The following is a 16,001-nucleotide window of genomic DNA, read 5'->3' on the forward strand; positions in this document are numbered from 1 at the left end:
TTCTGGATTCTTCTATTCTTTCTGGATAATTCCATCCAGAAAGATGAATCTTTCTTTTCCCTGGGTTTATTTGATAATTTCCCTTTTTTTTTTTTTTTTTTTGCTTTCTTTGTGGTCTCAGATGCCTCCTTCAGAGCATTTTTCTGCTTGCCAGTACTTTACACATGGGATGACTCCAATAGGAGATTGAGAGATGGGCTCCTTCAGTGTGTCAACATCCAACTAGAATGAAAACATGGTTGTCAGCTTTTCACAAAGCCAAAAGCTACAAGCTCAGGTAATGTCTTTCCCTTCGAGATGACACCTCTGTGGGTGCAGAGCCAAGTCAACCTTTAATAGCTCAAGAACAGAGCAAGCTTTGTTCTGGGCACTGCTGAAGTAGATCATCCCATCCTCAATGGACACAGGCTGAGAACAGGCATCCTTGTGTGTCTCAGGCCTTCTTCAAAATCCCCATTAAACATTTGCATGAAGTTATATTTTAAAATAAAAAATTCTAAGAAGGGGAAGTGGGGTACGACATGGGGGCATTCTGAAGAAATAATTAAATTACAGTGTTTATCAGTCACACAGGATACTGGCTAATCAGCTCCAAAAGCATCGGTAATCACAATGTTACATTTAATGGCATTAGCAAAAGCTGTAGGCAAGGAATTTCTGGGATTGTCTTGTAGTCTTATCAAAACCAGGGATGTCTGGAACCAATTGCAGACCATGAACCAATACCAGCTGCTATTTGTCTAGGGCTTTTAAACTATGATAATTCTTCCTAGAGATTTATATTCTTGAAGACTAAACGGGAGAAGCACACAAATAAAAAAGCAACAACTTCAAAGCACAGTATGACCTGGTCCATGAAGTTAATTTACAGCCTGCAGACTCGCTGCTGCAATCCCTATTCTGCTATTGTGTGAGGCAAATCTCTGTCCCACGTGGGAGGACTACCCGAAAGAAGGCTCAAGGACTTAACTTCATCATGCACAGAAAAACCAGCCCTTTGAAATCTGCTCGAAAGCAAACAGGAAAACGTGGATGCAGCAGAGAGCTGTGGGAGCAGGAATGGGCAACAAAGGCTAACACCAGCATGAAGTGAGTCCCAAAAGAGATAAGAGATACGGCCAGAAATGAGGCACACCAAGACAAGTGAGCACACATGTAACATGAAAGCATTAAAGGGTTTTTCCAGAGAAAAGGGAGGATGTCATTGTCAGTCCAGGGAAATGTTAAGCAAGGATTTCTTGGTTTAATGGCAGCATGAAAGTGCTTGGAATAAGGGCAAGAGAGGGCCACCCAAATAAATGCATTGAACCTAGTAGGATCCTATAAGGTAGGGGGGAAAAGGAAGCTGTGGTAGAGAGATAAAATAATAGGAGGAGTAAATATGTGGAAAGCCTTGAGAATGATTTAGCCTGGGCCACCAAGAGAACTCATGCAAGGAAGCCTGGTGCAAGGACAAGACAGTAATTATGTGAGGGATAAGTTTTTGCATCAAAGACTTAGAGCAGGAATGAGTTATTAAGAGTTAACACACAAAGGAAGATCAGCATGGTACTTTTGGCAGTACTTCAGCAGTAATGATCACTTTCAGAACATAAATAGCCAAATCTCCTCCAGGTTAGTTAAAAAACTGTTCAGACAATAAGAAAAAATTGCAAATTAACTACATTTTAAGTCATACTAACAGAGGAGCTAAAGGAAGCTGTTTGAAAGCAGGTCTCTCTCAGACCAATAAACCTGCCAAGTTCTCTATAGCTAAAGTTTAAAGTGGGAGCTTGGGAAAACAAGGGGTAAATATATACATGCTAACAGTTTCCAGCATGTGATACGGGGATCCATAGCTCCTACATGCTCTACAGTTCTCTCTGCAGGTGACATTTGCAGCGGCACCAGCACCTCAGCTGGAACAGGTTTAGGGTTTGCAGGCTGGGAAAGGGAAGAGTCCCAGCGAAGGCAGGGTGGCTCAGGGATGGCCCCTGGCCCCTCGTCCTTCGTACACCACAGTGCAAACACTATCTTCTGGGGGGCTGAGGAAGAACTGTCTCACTTGCAAACACGTGTTGGGTACAAAGTAAAAAGATTTCAGTATAATAAAACCCAAACCAGCCTGTGAACGGTCTAAAGCCAGGCCAGAAATTACACCATATCAACTCAATGTAACAATACCTCAAGGACCTAGAAAGAGGATGGAAAAAACTTCCCGGACAGCTCACCTGATAACACCAGCTTTTCACTTGGTGCCTATTGAAAGGAGCATGAAAGAAAAGATGCACAGGAAGGAGGGTCCTCTCTCAATACTGCAGCCTTCACAATTGATTTTATTGAGTAGTAGTTCTTATACCATACAGAAGCATGAGGGCCTTGCTGACACAATTCACTATCTAAGGCAATAAAAATTCTCAATTTTTTCCCTACACAATATCTTATTTCCAGATGTAAAGTGTCTCTGCAGGCTGATGTAGGGAACTCTGTGGATTGAGAGGAAACTTCTGCTGCTGTTTCATATGTACAGCTTTTCAACCACATTACAAACAACACCAAACTCTTTGCATTCCAGTCCCTGGTTCTCAGACACAATTCATATTGTATCCATCTGGAAAAATGAGTCACTTGGTTTCTGGGGACAGGGAACAGATTTTTATTGTCATTACTTCCTAAAGAGAACTCAAAGAAGCAAAACCATCACTCTTCCAGAAATTCCATTACTTTAAAAAACACTACTGAGATGCTATCATAACTTTTAGTTTAAAGAAATAAAGGAGGCATTGTAAAAGAGTACAACAACACTCATGTGAAATTAGCAACACTTTATTCTTCATCTGAGCGGTGACTTAAAAAAGGTTAAGAAATCTTCCTGAAATAACAAGGCAATGGAGGGGATTTTTCAATAAATGTCATCTTTTTGGATGCATTGGAAGAACAGAATTTTCATAATTTTTAACCAAAATAGACAGAGCTAATCTTATTCCCAATACCACTGATAGCATGAAAGTGGACACGTGTGTTACAACTTGTTGAAAATCCAATGGAAATTGGTGGTACCATATATATGTCTATAGCTAAGGATGTAAGTAAGGAAGCCACTGAATTTTATTATCCAGCTGTCCTCTCCAAAACCCAGACCACCATCCCTTTCTGAATAGGCTGCCCCACCAGCTCCGCTGTATGAGATAATGCTATGCAACTCCACACTAATTTTTCATTACCTTATGCTAAAACTTTGCAAAACAAAGAGGGAAATTCACGAATCTGTAAAACAGCAACAACAGTGCAGAGAGAATGGAGGTGAACTTCCCAAACTTTCTGTCTGCCTACTCACTTCACTTCCAGTCTACTACTGCTAAAGGGAAGTACTTTGCTAATGATGTAGGGAAGGTACAATGAAGTAAAATATTACTGAAGATTAACATCTGGAAAGATATTGAACCAACCTCTCAGGAAGCAGAGATCTGCTTTAGCCAGTTCAAAGACCACACAAACTGAAGGTCTGTTCTAACAAACTTGGACTTTTTTTTTTAGTTTAAGAGGATATGGAAGAATAAAAAGTTACTATGTATTGAGATTCCAGCTGAATTTGTCTGCAGCAATGATGGCATGGGTTAGCAGAGTTCCCTGAAAAGACTGTCTTTGAGTGTTGTTGAGAATTTGGATCTCAATGTCAGAAAATATTCCATCAGATGCTTTATAGAAAGTTAAGACATGAAATTTGAGCTTTGTGGAGGCTGAAGAATAAATTCCCAGACCTATTCCAATCATCCTTCTTTAAATGTGAGAGAAAAGAGAAAGAGTCAAGTAAATTTTAAAAACAAAGCAGTGAAGTTATGCTCTTTGTAAAAAGCTGGAGACCACTACAGGGAAAGGTAGGAAGAAAGAAAGGAAGGTACTAATGGATTTAATGACAACCCAGAATAAGCAGACCACCATCTTACTGATCCTTTTTCTTTTTTTTTTTAATGACAATAGATAAACTACTTTTAGGTGGAGGACACATATGAAAACCTACAAAAAAATAATCTCCAAAAATAGCATGTTCCTGTTCTTCCCACTAATGCTTCACCATTTCAGTGCCTGCAAGTAAATACACATGTTCCTAACCCTCTGAAAAGTTAAGAATTATATGCAGAGAAAATATGAATTACATCAGAAACCTCTGAATAGCTTGGAAAACATGATTATGCCAACATATTAAAATTTGAAGACAAAACTCCATAATGCTTTCAAGCAACTATTAATCATGCTATTGTTCTAAAATGAGACATCAGGATAGACTTATGTACCAAGTACATAAATAATTACACAAGGGCTGGAGTGGTCTCTCTTGCAAGATAAATTTTCCACCCCATTAAGACCAGTTCTGCAGGCAGAGGCAGCTTCACTTCTGACTTTAATGTGCAATATTTGGTTAAAAGAGCTCTCTTTGTTAAGAGAGAGATTATTATCTGAATAAATGCTAATAATCCCTTTCACTAACAGGGCTCTGTATTCACAGCAAACACTGCGGTTTCTCTAGCAGGTTAAACACCTAGGAAAACTAAAAACATTTTTAAAGAAAGTCTTTGCAATTCATCTTGCCACCAGGAGATTTTCAAACTTGCTACCTTTTGTCCTAATTGTCTTCACTTGAGGAGAGAAGTTACATGTTGGGGGAATAGCATCACACACAACGTATTTATTTCACACAGTAATAATAAACATATGTGGCTGTAGGTAGCATGTGCAGACTCCAGATTTCCAGACACACTGCCATCTTGCAGATGCTTCACTGATCTCTTCTCAACTGCCCAGCATTACCAATAGCTTTGTAAATTTTCTACAATTTTCTCTTAACCACTTAAAAAATCTATTATTATTGTTCTTATGCCAGTAAACCCAGCTAGAGAGAATCCCTCATGTAATCCACAAGACAAAACATTTCCCAACCAGTTTGATAGCATATAAACAACACTTGATACCATATAAAACAGATTTGATAGCATATAAAACAACAATTTCTCTAGAAAAACAATGTTTTCTTTGTCTTTGTTGTTGTTGTTTGTTTGCACTTCTGTTTAGCGCTGGTTTTATCAATTCATTGCCTTCAAATTTCACAAAATTTACCAGACAGTACTGGATGAGCTTCTCTAGTCTATTTGCTGAACACCAAAAAGAAGCGTGTAAAAGTATATCAAAATACCCATAGCAACATTAGAAGTGCAGGTTTCCTTAGTACAACTGTCTTTCATGTGGTAGTAATTGTGAAATAAAAAAAGGTTTTGCTTGCTTTTAAAGCCCTGGGAATTATTAAGTCTTCAGCAGAGAAATATTGGTGTTAAGGCAATACAGAAGTGAAAGAAAAGAGTAAGTTGACATTTGGTGGTTGCTTTTCTGAGGAAGAAAAAGGAGAAAGGCTATAGAAATCAGAGTTTCCAAGATAATTCCCCAGTGAAAATAAATTCTTTTTATGTAAAAAACCACCACAGTCCTTCTGAAGTCAATCACAGTGTTTCCGCTGGCTTCCCAAAATAAATCACCAGCGACGATTTCCAGCACAGAATGCATTCTTAAGAAATACAGTATTGGCAATACTACATACTTCAGCATGGAGGAACAATATCTGCCCCATGATTGACACATCATCAAATTTACACAAAACCAAAACTAGAATTTATATTTTCTTGTTTCTCAAAATAGGCAAAAGACAGCTAAACAACCACAGCTACTAAACAATTATAGCTACATATATGCAAACTATTCCCTCAGGAATAACATTTTCTCAAAATCATTACCTTACTAAGTATATTAAGAATTCTCAGTTAGTAATTGAATCAAGATTTTCTTTTTTCTTTGCAAAAGCCAATCTGAGACAACAATTTAGAAGATTAGGCAACTGAGTTATCAATTGATTTTTTTTCTGAAGTGACTTCACCAGCAAACCTTAGGCAATTATAAGGAAATGTTTTAAAGAGTTCAAGAGGATCAAGAGTGGAGAAAATTCTTGCTATAAATTTATTCTTTGCCAACTACTGGATGCTTGCAGTGATCCATGTCATTCTTTCTCCCAATGGTCTGCCCCCATTCAATGTTCTGAGACACACATAGACAGAAGATTAACAGGAATAAATCTTCTGCAGCCCAGAAGATGGATTTCAGTTCTACAGAATGAAGCCAACTTCTTACAGAGCTGGAAAACGATGACAATTCTTCAAGGACAGAACACCAAATTAGCAGATATTAAGATAGGTCATTAATACTCTTCAGCTGACTCTAAATGAACTACTAACAAGAATATCTGATGAGGGAGGGATAAATTAAATTAATATACATCAGGATTTTTCCTCAGTGTATCACATGTTATGAGCACTGACATCTATAGAAATCTGCATATTCTTCTATAGGTCTCAAAGCCTACTGCAATAAAGGATGCTTAACATTTTTCCTCCTCCATTCACCTCACTCAGCTCTGGACCATGAAACAAAGTGACCTGGAAATAAATTATGAATATCTGAGCACTCAAAGGGCTTATGAACATCTGCACTGCAAATCCCTACACAAACGTGCATGTTATTTGAACTCTGCTCATATAGCTTCAGACCCAAGTGTGCCACAAGAGCTTGACAGTGACGTCAGTACTAGCCAGTCTGCTCTTCATCAAGTCCAAGCCAGCAGAGTAGGAATTTTAAATATTACAAGCATCAAATTGCTGAAACTACAAGTGTTTCGTTAACAAAAGAAAAATAATTATGCTGTATTGGTTTGAAGGAAGTAAACCTCATTTGCTACTCAAGGGGCCATAATATGCAGCATGAAGTACTGACAGAGGAATAGTTACTCTGACTGGAAAGGCTCTCAAAGACCAGGTCAAGATCAGTACAAGTTATCAGAAGTCTTCTGTAGATGACCTGATAAAACTAAAGACAGAGCAGCCTCACAGACTTATTTAGGCTAAACTATGAGACAAGTTTAGTGCACAAGAAGCCATGGGTAGTAAGGTGGTTGACTGAACACTAAGGATGTCTAAATAATTAAAGCATCTTTTGCCTGTTACTATCTTCAGAACTGGGGGCATGGGCAAGACATCAGCACTGCACAATGTACTTCCATAAGGTATCCCTGGAGTGATTCCTGGTTCACATGCGAGAACTGAGAGCAGAGTAAGGCTTCATGTTTGTTCACCACCACACAGACCATCAGGTGATCATTAGTCATGGCTAAATTTCAACTGGAAGCACATGGTTTTTTCTACCACTACACAAATAAAGTCGGAGGAAGGATTAAGTATTTCTCATGTGCTGTCTTAAGGTGCAGAACAATACTGCCAAGTACCTACTCTTCAATCTCTTCTGCAATACAATAACAAATTATTCACAGAACATACTGTATATTCTGTGGTATGCGACGTAACAGCTAGATCTTATTAACATAAAACAGTAAAAATTAATTACATTTTCACAGAAGAGACAAGAAAAAGCTTTGTGCTTTGAAACAGAACAGTCTGATGCACAGCTTTGTGGAGCCTGCCTCCTGCACTGCTCTGGACTGCTGTAGAAACCTGGCAATAATTACAACCACTGTGCCAGCTATGCACAAGACAACTACTCTCAGGCCTAGAAATCACAAATATAGACCAAAGCAATAATAAATGATACATAAGCTCTCATAAAAAAATTGTTTCCAGTACCTGATTTTCTATGGCCTTTCTGTTTTTTGGATCGCTAACAATTGAGAGCTGCAACTCTGCCATCTTTTTCATTTTGCCATCCATGTCAATCTTCTGGAAGAGACTCTTGGTCTGATTTTTCAGCAGCCTGACAGTGTCCTCTTTCCCAAGCTTCTTTGCAAAGAGGGAAGCACAGGCTGAATGTATGGCAGTAACCCAGTTTTCCAGATCCGTCTGACTTGTTGCCTGTGAAACCAATCAATGGTGCAATGTTATGAGCAGATAAGAGAAAAATAAAATAAAATCAACAGCTCTAGGGCATGAAGTGCTTGATGGGTTCCCTGTTGTCTTAGGCACTTTATCTTAACCAAGTGAAATTAGGTTTTCTTTAGAACTGAGCAAATAAAGGTAGTCTGAGATTTTCCTACACTCCATCATGACTTGTCTCCAAACTCCAGCTTTTGCTTCTTAGACCTGCAAGGTCTAAAAGCCCCAGAAGGACAAGAGCCACATAAGCTGTGGGAGAGATGTGACTTTCGTCTTTCATCCCTCCAGATAACTAAAGTAAACCCTACCAGATATCAAAGACAAACCTTCCTCACTGCTGTGACAGCAGAGAAGATTTTATATGTGAGATTCTGAAGAAAGGTATTTGCTTACTTAAAAAGTGCCAAGTTAGCAGAGAGGCAACATCGAGGTAAAGAGAATGCAATCTGCATGAAGTATCTCTGGAGATATGTACAAGTGTGCCTATGAATCAACACGTTTCTATGCAGGCAGTTGCACATAACCCTGTTCTTTATTGACATTTCCAGTGGTGCCCTTGAGCAGCCAAGGTATTTTGATTATTTTTAGCTCTCTTTCTTGAGTATCTTGCTCAAGCAAACTCTCTTTGGCCAGCAGATTCAGGGTTGAGCACACCATTCTGTAAGGGTGGAATGCTGCTAATGGATGTGAAAAAAAATTGATGAAAAGTTGATTTTTTAGAAGCTTGTGATCAACCAGGCACCCAGAGCTTCTTGCAGATTTGTGGTCCTTGTTCTTTTTGTTTCTGAACCATAGCTGACTGAGCCAACTGGTGTAATACCTGAAGTCATCATACATTAGGTATTATAATAGTGTAATGCAACAGTGCAGTCGTGCTATTATTTTTAAGTCAAAGGCAGAAACATGGTGTGTGTGTGTGTGTGTGTGTGTGTACATACAACCTTTTAGATACATGTGTAGACTCACAAACACATCCTAAAATAGAAACAACCATCAAGTTATGCATGCATCCTGTTACCTGAAATAGGTAGACATCTCCAAAAGAATTGCTGAGACAGAACACATTTTCTTTCTTGGGATGTTCTGGAACAGACTGAACTATGCTGTCTTCTGCAAACAGGGCGTATCGAGGCAAACTGCTCTGCTCCATTGAGTTCCTTCCATAGGTCTCATAAAACAGTAGAGTACAACCTTTTGCAGTTCAGAGGGGAAAAAAAAAATGAGAAGAAAGTAAGTTATGGATCTCCCAACATTATATAATGTTTTTGTGAATTAAGACAACCTTCAGAGACAGGGAACATCAGCTCCCCTCCTCTTCCGAAACAGATAAAAAAGGAAGATCTTCTATGCAGAAAAATAGTTAATGATCAATTTGCCAATGAAAAGTTGAAACAGACATCTAATAGGGCCACAACAAACATTTATGGACTTAATAAATAAATCAGGACACCTCAATACGGAAGCATCTAAGGTAGGATGGGGTTTGAGCAATCTGTTGTAGTGACAGATGTCCATGCCAATGGCAGCAGAGCTGGACTAAAGGTCCCTTCTAACCCACAATATTCAATCAATAAACTCAGCCTATTAAAATGTTAAGGCATGTAGAAGAGATTAACTCCTGCTTAGTTAAATCAGCTTTTGTGTTTCTTTATTAAATTGAACCAACTCTCTCATAACAGCCACTTAAGAAATCTTCGTATTTGTTGAAAAGATTTGCAGAACCCTTTGTCTTCATACAACATGCTTAGTGAATAAACTTCTCAAATTTAAACCAGATTTCCTTGAATCTAGCTGAAAATTGGAGACTCAGACAATTCTGAGTAATTTAAAACAGTTTAAAAGGGCTGAGTTTGAGCATGTTCAGTCTTGTAAATAGCGTAATATCTAAGGTATGAAGCTTGCATCCAGAAAACAAACTTCATCCTTGATGACGGCAATCCCAAGTATAACAAGTGGAATTACTTCTGGAGGAGAGTGGAGGAGACTTGATCCCAGCAGAGGACACTTGATCCTAGCCCACAGCAGTATGACTATAGTGCCATGTTGCCTTTGGCAGCAATGCTGGCTCAAGAAGGGCCTGTGCCCTCCATCCCTGACAGCCTTTCCTTCCTGCCTTGTTATAACCCACTGTCCTCCCAGACACACCAATCTGCCTGTTCAAGGGGTCATGGACTGAAGTACACTTCTAAAATACCATTACAAAGGGAAACCCGTATCAGAGATTTCTGATCAAATCATCCAGTGACTGAAAAGCTTTTGGAGTAAGGAATCTAATACATAGAAATACCTCTATACTACATAACTGCACCTTTTCCTGTTAATGCCGAAAGTGACTGGCAGAATATTTTGGGTAAGAACAAATCCTATAGAGTTGGTCCTCTCTATTCCATTGGGCAGCCCTCACTTTATCTTCTTTATGCCACTGAAACACTTGCAGATCTCTACAGCTGGAAAAAATGACATGGTTTGTAACACTCTGCATATCAGAAATGTCATTTGAACGTAACAGGGCAAACTAAACCCACAAAGCCAAGTCTTCTCTTGTATTCAGCAGCAGCAGACACATACAGCCACTTCCACTTCTTAAAGTTTTTAAGATTTAAAAATATTTCCATATCCCTGTATTTCCCCTTTTTGCTCTAACTCATGTCATATTTTATCCTGAGAGCTTATATGTACACAAATAAAAAATTTTGAAGGGCATGTATGTATGCTTGGGTGTATGGAACCCCAGGTATATCTTTAGGTCAAGTCCAGTGATCCCTGAAAGCAGCTAGTTTCATAAGCTCTGTCAGACCCACAGGGATGGATTATTGTACAAATATTTTAATTAAAACTTGAGCTGAAGAGAGAGAGCAAAGGGAAAGCAATTTCCCTAGTTAAAGGAAACTAATTGGACAGGACAGATGAAAAAGAGAGTTTCTCTTGGTACACAGTTACTATTCAGGCTCAGGTCTTGGTGGCCCTGAAAGTGAAGCAGAGACCTCAAGAATGTATACTTTTAAGTCTGGCAGGTAACTAGATGGTTACAAGCCTTCTGCATATTTATAATTAAACACATCTCAACAGAGTGCAAATAAACATGCTGCTCTCCATTTACATATTTAGAGTCATGCTTTAAAATATCTTGGCTATTTAAACTTCAAGAACAAATTAAATACTGATTGATTCAAAAACCTGTATAAAGAGAACCAAAGCAAGTGCCTTGATCTTGATATAGCAATTATGAAAACAGAATTACGCCTTGATATCCAGACAGGCAAGTTTATTTTGGAACCAGAAGTCTCCACAGGACAATAAAGGTAAGAGATCAAGGAAATTAGGAATGTATATTTAAAACAGCTAGCAAAGTGCAAAAGACTCTGTACTATGAATGCAGCCAGATCAACCATTGAAGTAAAAAGCATTGTATCTAACAGTTATAATGTTAGAAGTTAATAAAGCTTTTTACAAAGAACTTCATTGTTCCTTTTTTTGTAGCTGCAGAAATTCAGGCAGTAAGAAGAGACACAATTTTTTTCAATAAGCCAATTTTATAGCCAAAAAAAATGAACGTGAAGCACCTAAATTGCTTGCCAGAGCTTTATGATCCCAGAAATGCACTAACTACTAGTATATAATATATTTCAGTTTAGAGTTTTGATAGAATTGTTTAGAAGCTGAATTTTAGAAGAGGCAGGTTAAACTATATTCATACTCCATAACACAAACACACACAGTAAGAAGGTGGAATTCAGGTACTGTTTTTCCCTTTGTATACACGGCTTGTAAGCATGAATCATGCTATCTGATGATGCTATCAGGGCAAGTGATTTAGACTGCTAAGCCTGCCTACATTTTGATCACTTGATAACAAGTCTCTGAATTTTTAGGCAGAATTGCCTCATTCTAGTAAGTTTGCTTCTTTTCAATCAGCACGATCAAGCAGAACATTACCAGGACTTGCTGTTCATTTTTCTTCAGGTCTACACCCATGCACAATTTTTAAAAGGGCAACCTGTGGGAAAGTTGCCATTTTCTCTTCTCTAGTCCCAGATATGATAGGAAATGATCAAGCTTGATCACTTCCTTGCTCATTAACTTAGGACCATATTTATTGAAAGACAAATCCTTTGGATGCAATTCAAAATTTAAAAAAGGTGTATTAACTCACTCATTAAATTTCCCTTCCTCCCCACAATAGATATTACTTTCCTTCTCACACTTCCTGACACCTGTAAATGTCTCACAGCACCCTCTGAGCACAAATGGAGCACAGCAATCACACCTGCAGCTGCCCTCTGGAGTGGATTCCCCTTCCATGGGGCTGTTTTCACAAGAGGAGCAGCGGCAGGAGATGGGAAGCTGGGCATGCCAAAAGCCAGAAGGGGTTGGTATTGCCGGGAGCAGAGACTGTGAAGGACCACCCAGGGAAAGGAAGGAAAACCTTCAACTCCTGGGAATGGTTGCCTTGGGCACCACAGGGCTTTCCCTGCTGCTGCCTCAGCTTCCCCTGCTCTGAACCACACACACTTCTCTGTGTAAAGGCTCCGGCACTGGGAGTTCACCTCTCCATTATATTGCCCCCTAATGTGCTAGAAATGAACAAAACATTTTTACAATAAACTACCTCATCCTTCAGTAAATATCATGGCAGAGCCTAATTCACTGTGTCTCTAAGAAGGAATTGGGCACCAGCTACTTCTCCTGACCCTTAAATTTTGCTTCAGTTTGGTTTTTGACCTCCAAACACCCAAAAGCATCTTCTAACTCCCCAGTCTCATGTGAACACACAAATTAGGAAGTCAGACAAAACAATTCCCACTATGATATGAAACACAATGCTTCACACAATCCCAAAGACATTGAGCAGCACCTCAGTTCAGTGGGCTGCCTAGGCACAAGCTCCACTTTAGGTGGTGGGTGGACCTTGCAAAGTTGTGGTGGGTAGACCTTCTAAAGTTAGGTGTTATTTTCTGATCCCCCTAAAACTGCTAACAGAAGCCAGCATGCATGAAATGCTGCTGAGACACAACAGAAAGACTGCTGCTGCCAAGATGAAGGATCAACGTGGTGGTCTTACCTTTGAGTGTAACCCAGTACTGCTTCCACTTCCGTCGTGTGACCAGCTCCAGCTTCTTCTCCTTCTGCAGGGTCACCAAGGGTTTGAAGAACAGCCACCCTGCCTTGCGCACCACTCCTTGCTCTTTCTCATACAACAAATCCAGCTGCTCCAAGGAGCTAAGGGACTCGCCACTGGAGTCTTCTGTTTCCGACGAGGTCTCCGTATTCTCCAAGTTCATCCTGCTCATCTCCAGCTCCCGCATGAAGTTCTCATAAATGTTCTGCCTCAAGGCATCACTGCTGACAGCATTGTGGACTCGCTTCTCTGGGACAGGGCATGGCTGGAGCCAGGAGACCACAGTAAAGTGGAGAGCTGTGATGGTGCCAGTGTGTCTGTAGTGAAGTTGTCCATTCTGCTGTCAAAGTAGTCACTCCCATCTTTACACTTTGGCTCCTGTGCATAAAAGGAATTTGTCTGCGATCAGTCACCAGAGCTACGATCAAAAGACACACCTCATTTGTCAATTTCAATTAGCCACTTTCAGTTCCTTCATCTTTTAACCATTACATCACAGCCTTTGCCTCAGCCACTCACACCACCCCTGTTACCATTCAGTGTTTTCAGCTGAACCCCATTAAACCCTATCCACTAATCCGAGCACTTTGGTAATTCCAGCATGCTTTGAGTAATCTCAAATTTCACTAGAAACTCCTGTCTGAAAACTGAAGTACTCCAGGAGACAACTACATCCCCCATCTGAAATGCAGGCACCATATTTGGCATCTGAGTACAAGCAGGAATAGTGTCACAACAGGTTTTTTTATTATTAGAGGGTTTTCGATACTTTGGTGCTATCAAATTGGTGCAAGGTGGCTAGGTTTAGCTTCAACACAACAAGGCTGATTTTAACCTCTGCTTTTTATTTGTCATACAAATGGTGCTTAACCAACAAAAAAAAAGGTCAAAAGTAAAGAATATTTTAAGCTTGTTAGAATTGATCAGTTGACTAAAATCTAATCTAAAACAATATGAGATTTAAAAAAAGAAAGACACGCTTGCTGACTGGCTTAAATCCAGTCCCCAGACTGCAGAGCTGTGTATTTTCTGAGCTGCTGGGAACACCCTGAGAGTTTGATCATCCCATCAAGCACTGGCAGGCCTTTCTCCTAATTGCACTGTGCAACTTCATACCTTGGATTGAGAGGGCTGGCTAATTTTATTTGAAATAATCAGGCCTGATGCTATGACTTCAACTTTGCCTTTGATATGGATGCTAGAGTAGGCCTATTTCTTGCCACTGCTTGTCAACGTGGGACTTTGTTGGCAATTTGTACCTTTTCTCTTTTGAGCCTTTCCAAATAATATGCTGTCTGATCCCAACTCTCCCAAGCTCCAGGGATGGACAGGGATTTTCCTGCTACCCAAAACAGTGCTCCTTGGACTAACTTCACGGTTGAGAACCACACCATCCATCCTAAGAAGCCATTTATTGTCTTCTGAACTCAAGTGTTGCCAATGTTATTTAAAAGCAACCAAGATTTAAGAACCTAAAACACAAAAGTCATGCTGCCTTTTGCAGTAAAAGTGCAAGGGAAGAAAAGAGAAGATATTGCAATAAACGATTCGAGAAGTGAAGCCATTACCCTCAGTAATAATAAAGCCATTATACTTTCAAGTTTAGACTGTCTCTCTAAAAGCATTTATTTTCTCACAGACTACTGTACTAAGAACAAAGTAAATAAACATTGGTCTCCTGGGAGCTGTTCTCCTCAGCAGCTTTGAAAACAGCTACTTTTTTCTTTGCTTCTTACTTGATGCTCTTCAAAACTGCAGCAGAAAAGCTGTGCTATGTTTTGGTCGCATCAGGACCTCCAGTGTGCAGCCAAGGCTGGGATTGTACACCCTCCCAGGCAATGCCAGACAAACCACTTTTCCAGCAGCAGGATACTGCTGCTTGTGGCCTCACAAAAGCCAGTTTGACCTGAAACCCACACTCCCTTACAGTACATTGAACTTCAAGTCCGGCTTTTCAGATCACTGTCTGGTGATCCAGTTCTCATGGAAAAGGAGCACCTTCCTCAAATCTTGTTGCAGAGTGTTAATCAGTGTTGCCAAAGAGTAACTCCCTAAAGATCAACACTTTAACTGGTCTTTATATGGTAAAGGGAGGAAGAATGGCAGATGGAGTGGCAAACCAGGATAAAATCCCACATGCAAAGCATTTATGTCAGAAAGCAACTGTAGAACACGGATTGTACAACTGCGCTGTTGATCTGCACTTCAGGGGGAAACTGAAAGCTTTCTCCACCCTTGTTTTAATTACTGCCACTGTACTTGTGTGCCAAACTCCAGCATTTTAATTGTTTGACTATTCTCCAGGAACTGCTAGTGTCCCCTGGAAGACATTAGTGTACAGCTTATTAAGAATATGTATTTCTTTCAGTCCCAAAGCACTAGTAAGAGGCACAACACAAGGCAAATACATAGAAGGGGTCTGTTGTGAAAACCCACCACTGGAACAGCAAACATTAATGAAAAGATGCAACTTGTCCATGACCAGCCACTAACCAAATCCTATGTTTTCTCCTGACACATAGAAAGGGTAGGAATGAGGAAGTACCAGAGTAGAGAAAGTGGATAAAGAATCCAAAATGAATATGTACACTTCACCAGGACACCACCATTTGTATTTTTCTTTTCTTAAAGAACTGAATTGGCAGAGTCTCTGTTGGTCCTTGAGAAGGCTGTCATTGTAGTAATATCTGCCACTACTGAAAAGGTTTGACCTAAGTTGCTGCTCCAGGTGGTTTCCCTGACAGGCAACTTTCTGCTGGATTTTGCTCTGTTGAATCTAGTGATGATAGATCTCTGTTTCTGCTCAGATGCATTCATGGAGATCTCTCAATGTTTGAGATATACTTTGGAATAGCTAAAGATAAGGCAAAAGATAAAGTGGCTAAGATACCAATTAGACAAAGTGACACATGCAATAATTAGCTGTAAAGAGCAGCACAGGGAAAATGCAGCCTGCTACATTCATTAGGAGCCATGCTAGA

The 16,001-nt window shown here is 39.8% G+C and overlaps 1 protein-coding gene across 1 annotated transcript in view; it reads right to left on the reverse strand.

Annotated features, from left to right (window-relative positions):
• Nucleotides 1-16,001, reverse strand: part of TIAM2 (TIAM Rac1 associated GEF 2) — an 88,432-nt gene that overhangs the window by 66,935 nt on the left and 5,496 nt on the right. Inside the window, 4 exon segments of the mRNA XM_050972855.1 lie at nt 7,656-7,880; nt 8,920-9,092; nt 12,964-13,257; nt 13,260-13,398. Of these exon segments, the coding sequence (XP_050828812.1) occupies nt 7,656-7,880; nt 8,920-9,092; nt 12,964-13,257; nt 13,260-13,398 (831 nt within the window).

The sequence above is a fragment of the Serinus canaria genome, chromosome 3, assembly GCF_022539315.1.
Source record: "Serinus canaria isolate serCan28SL12 chromosome 3, serCan2020, whole genome shotgun sequence".
NCBI classification, from domain to species: domain Eukaryota; kingdom Metazoa; phylum Chordata; class Aves; order Passeriformes; family Fringillidae; genus Serinus; species Serinus canaria.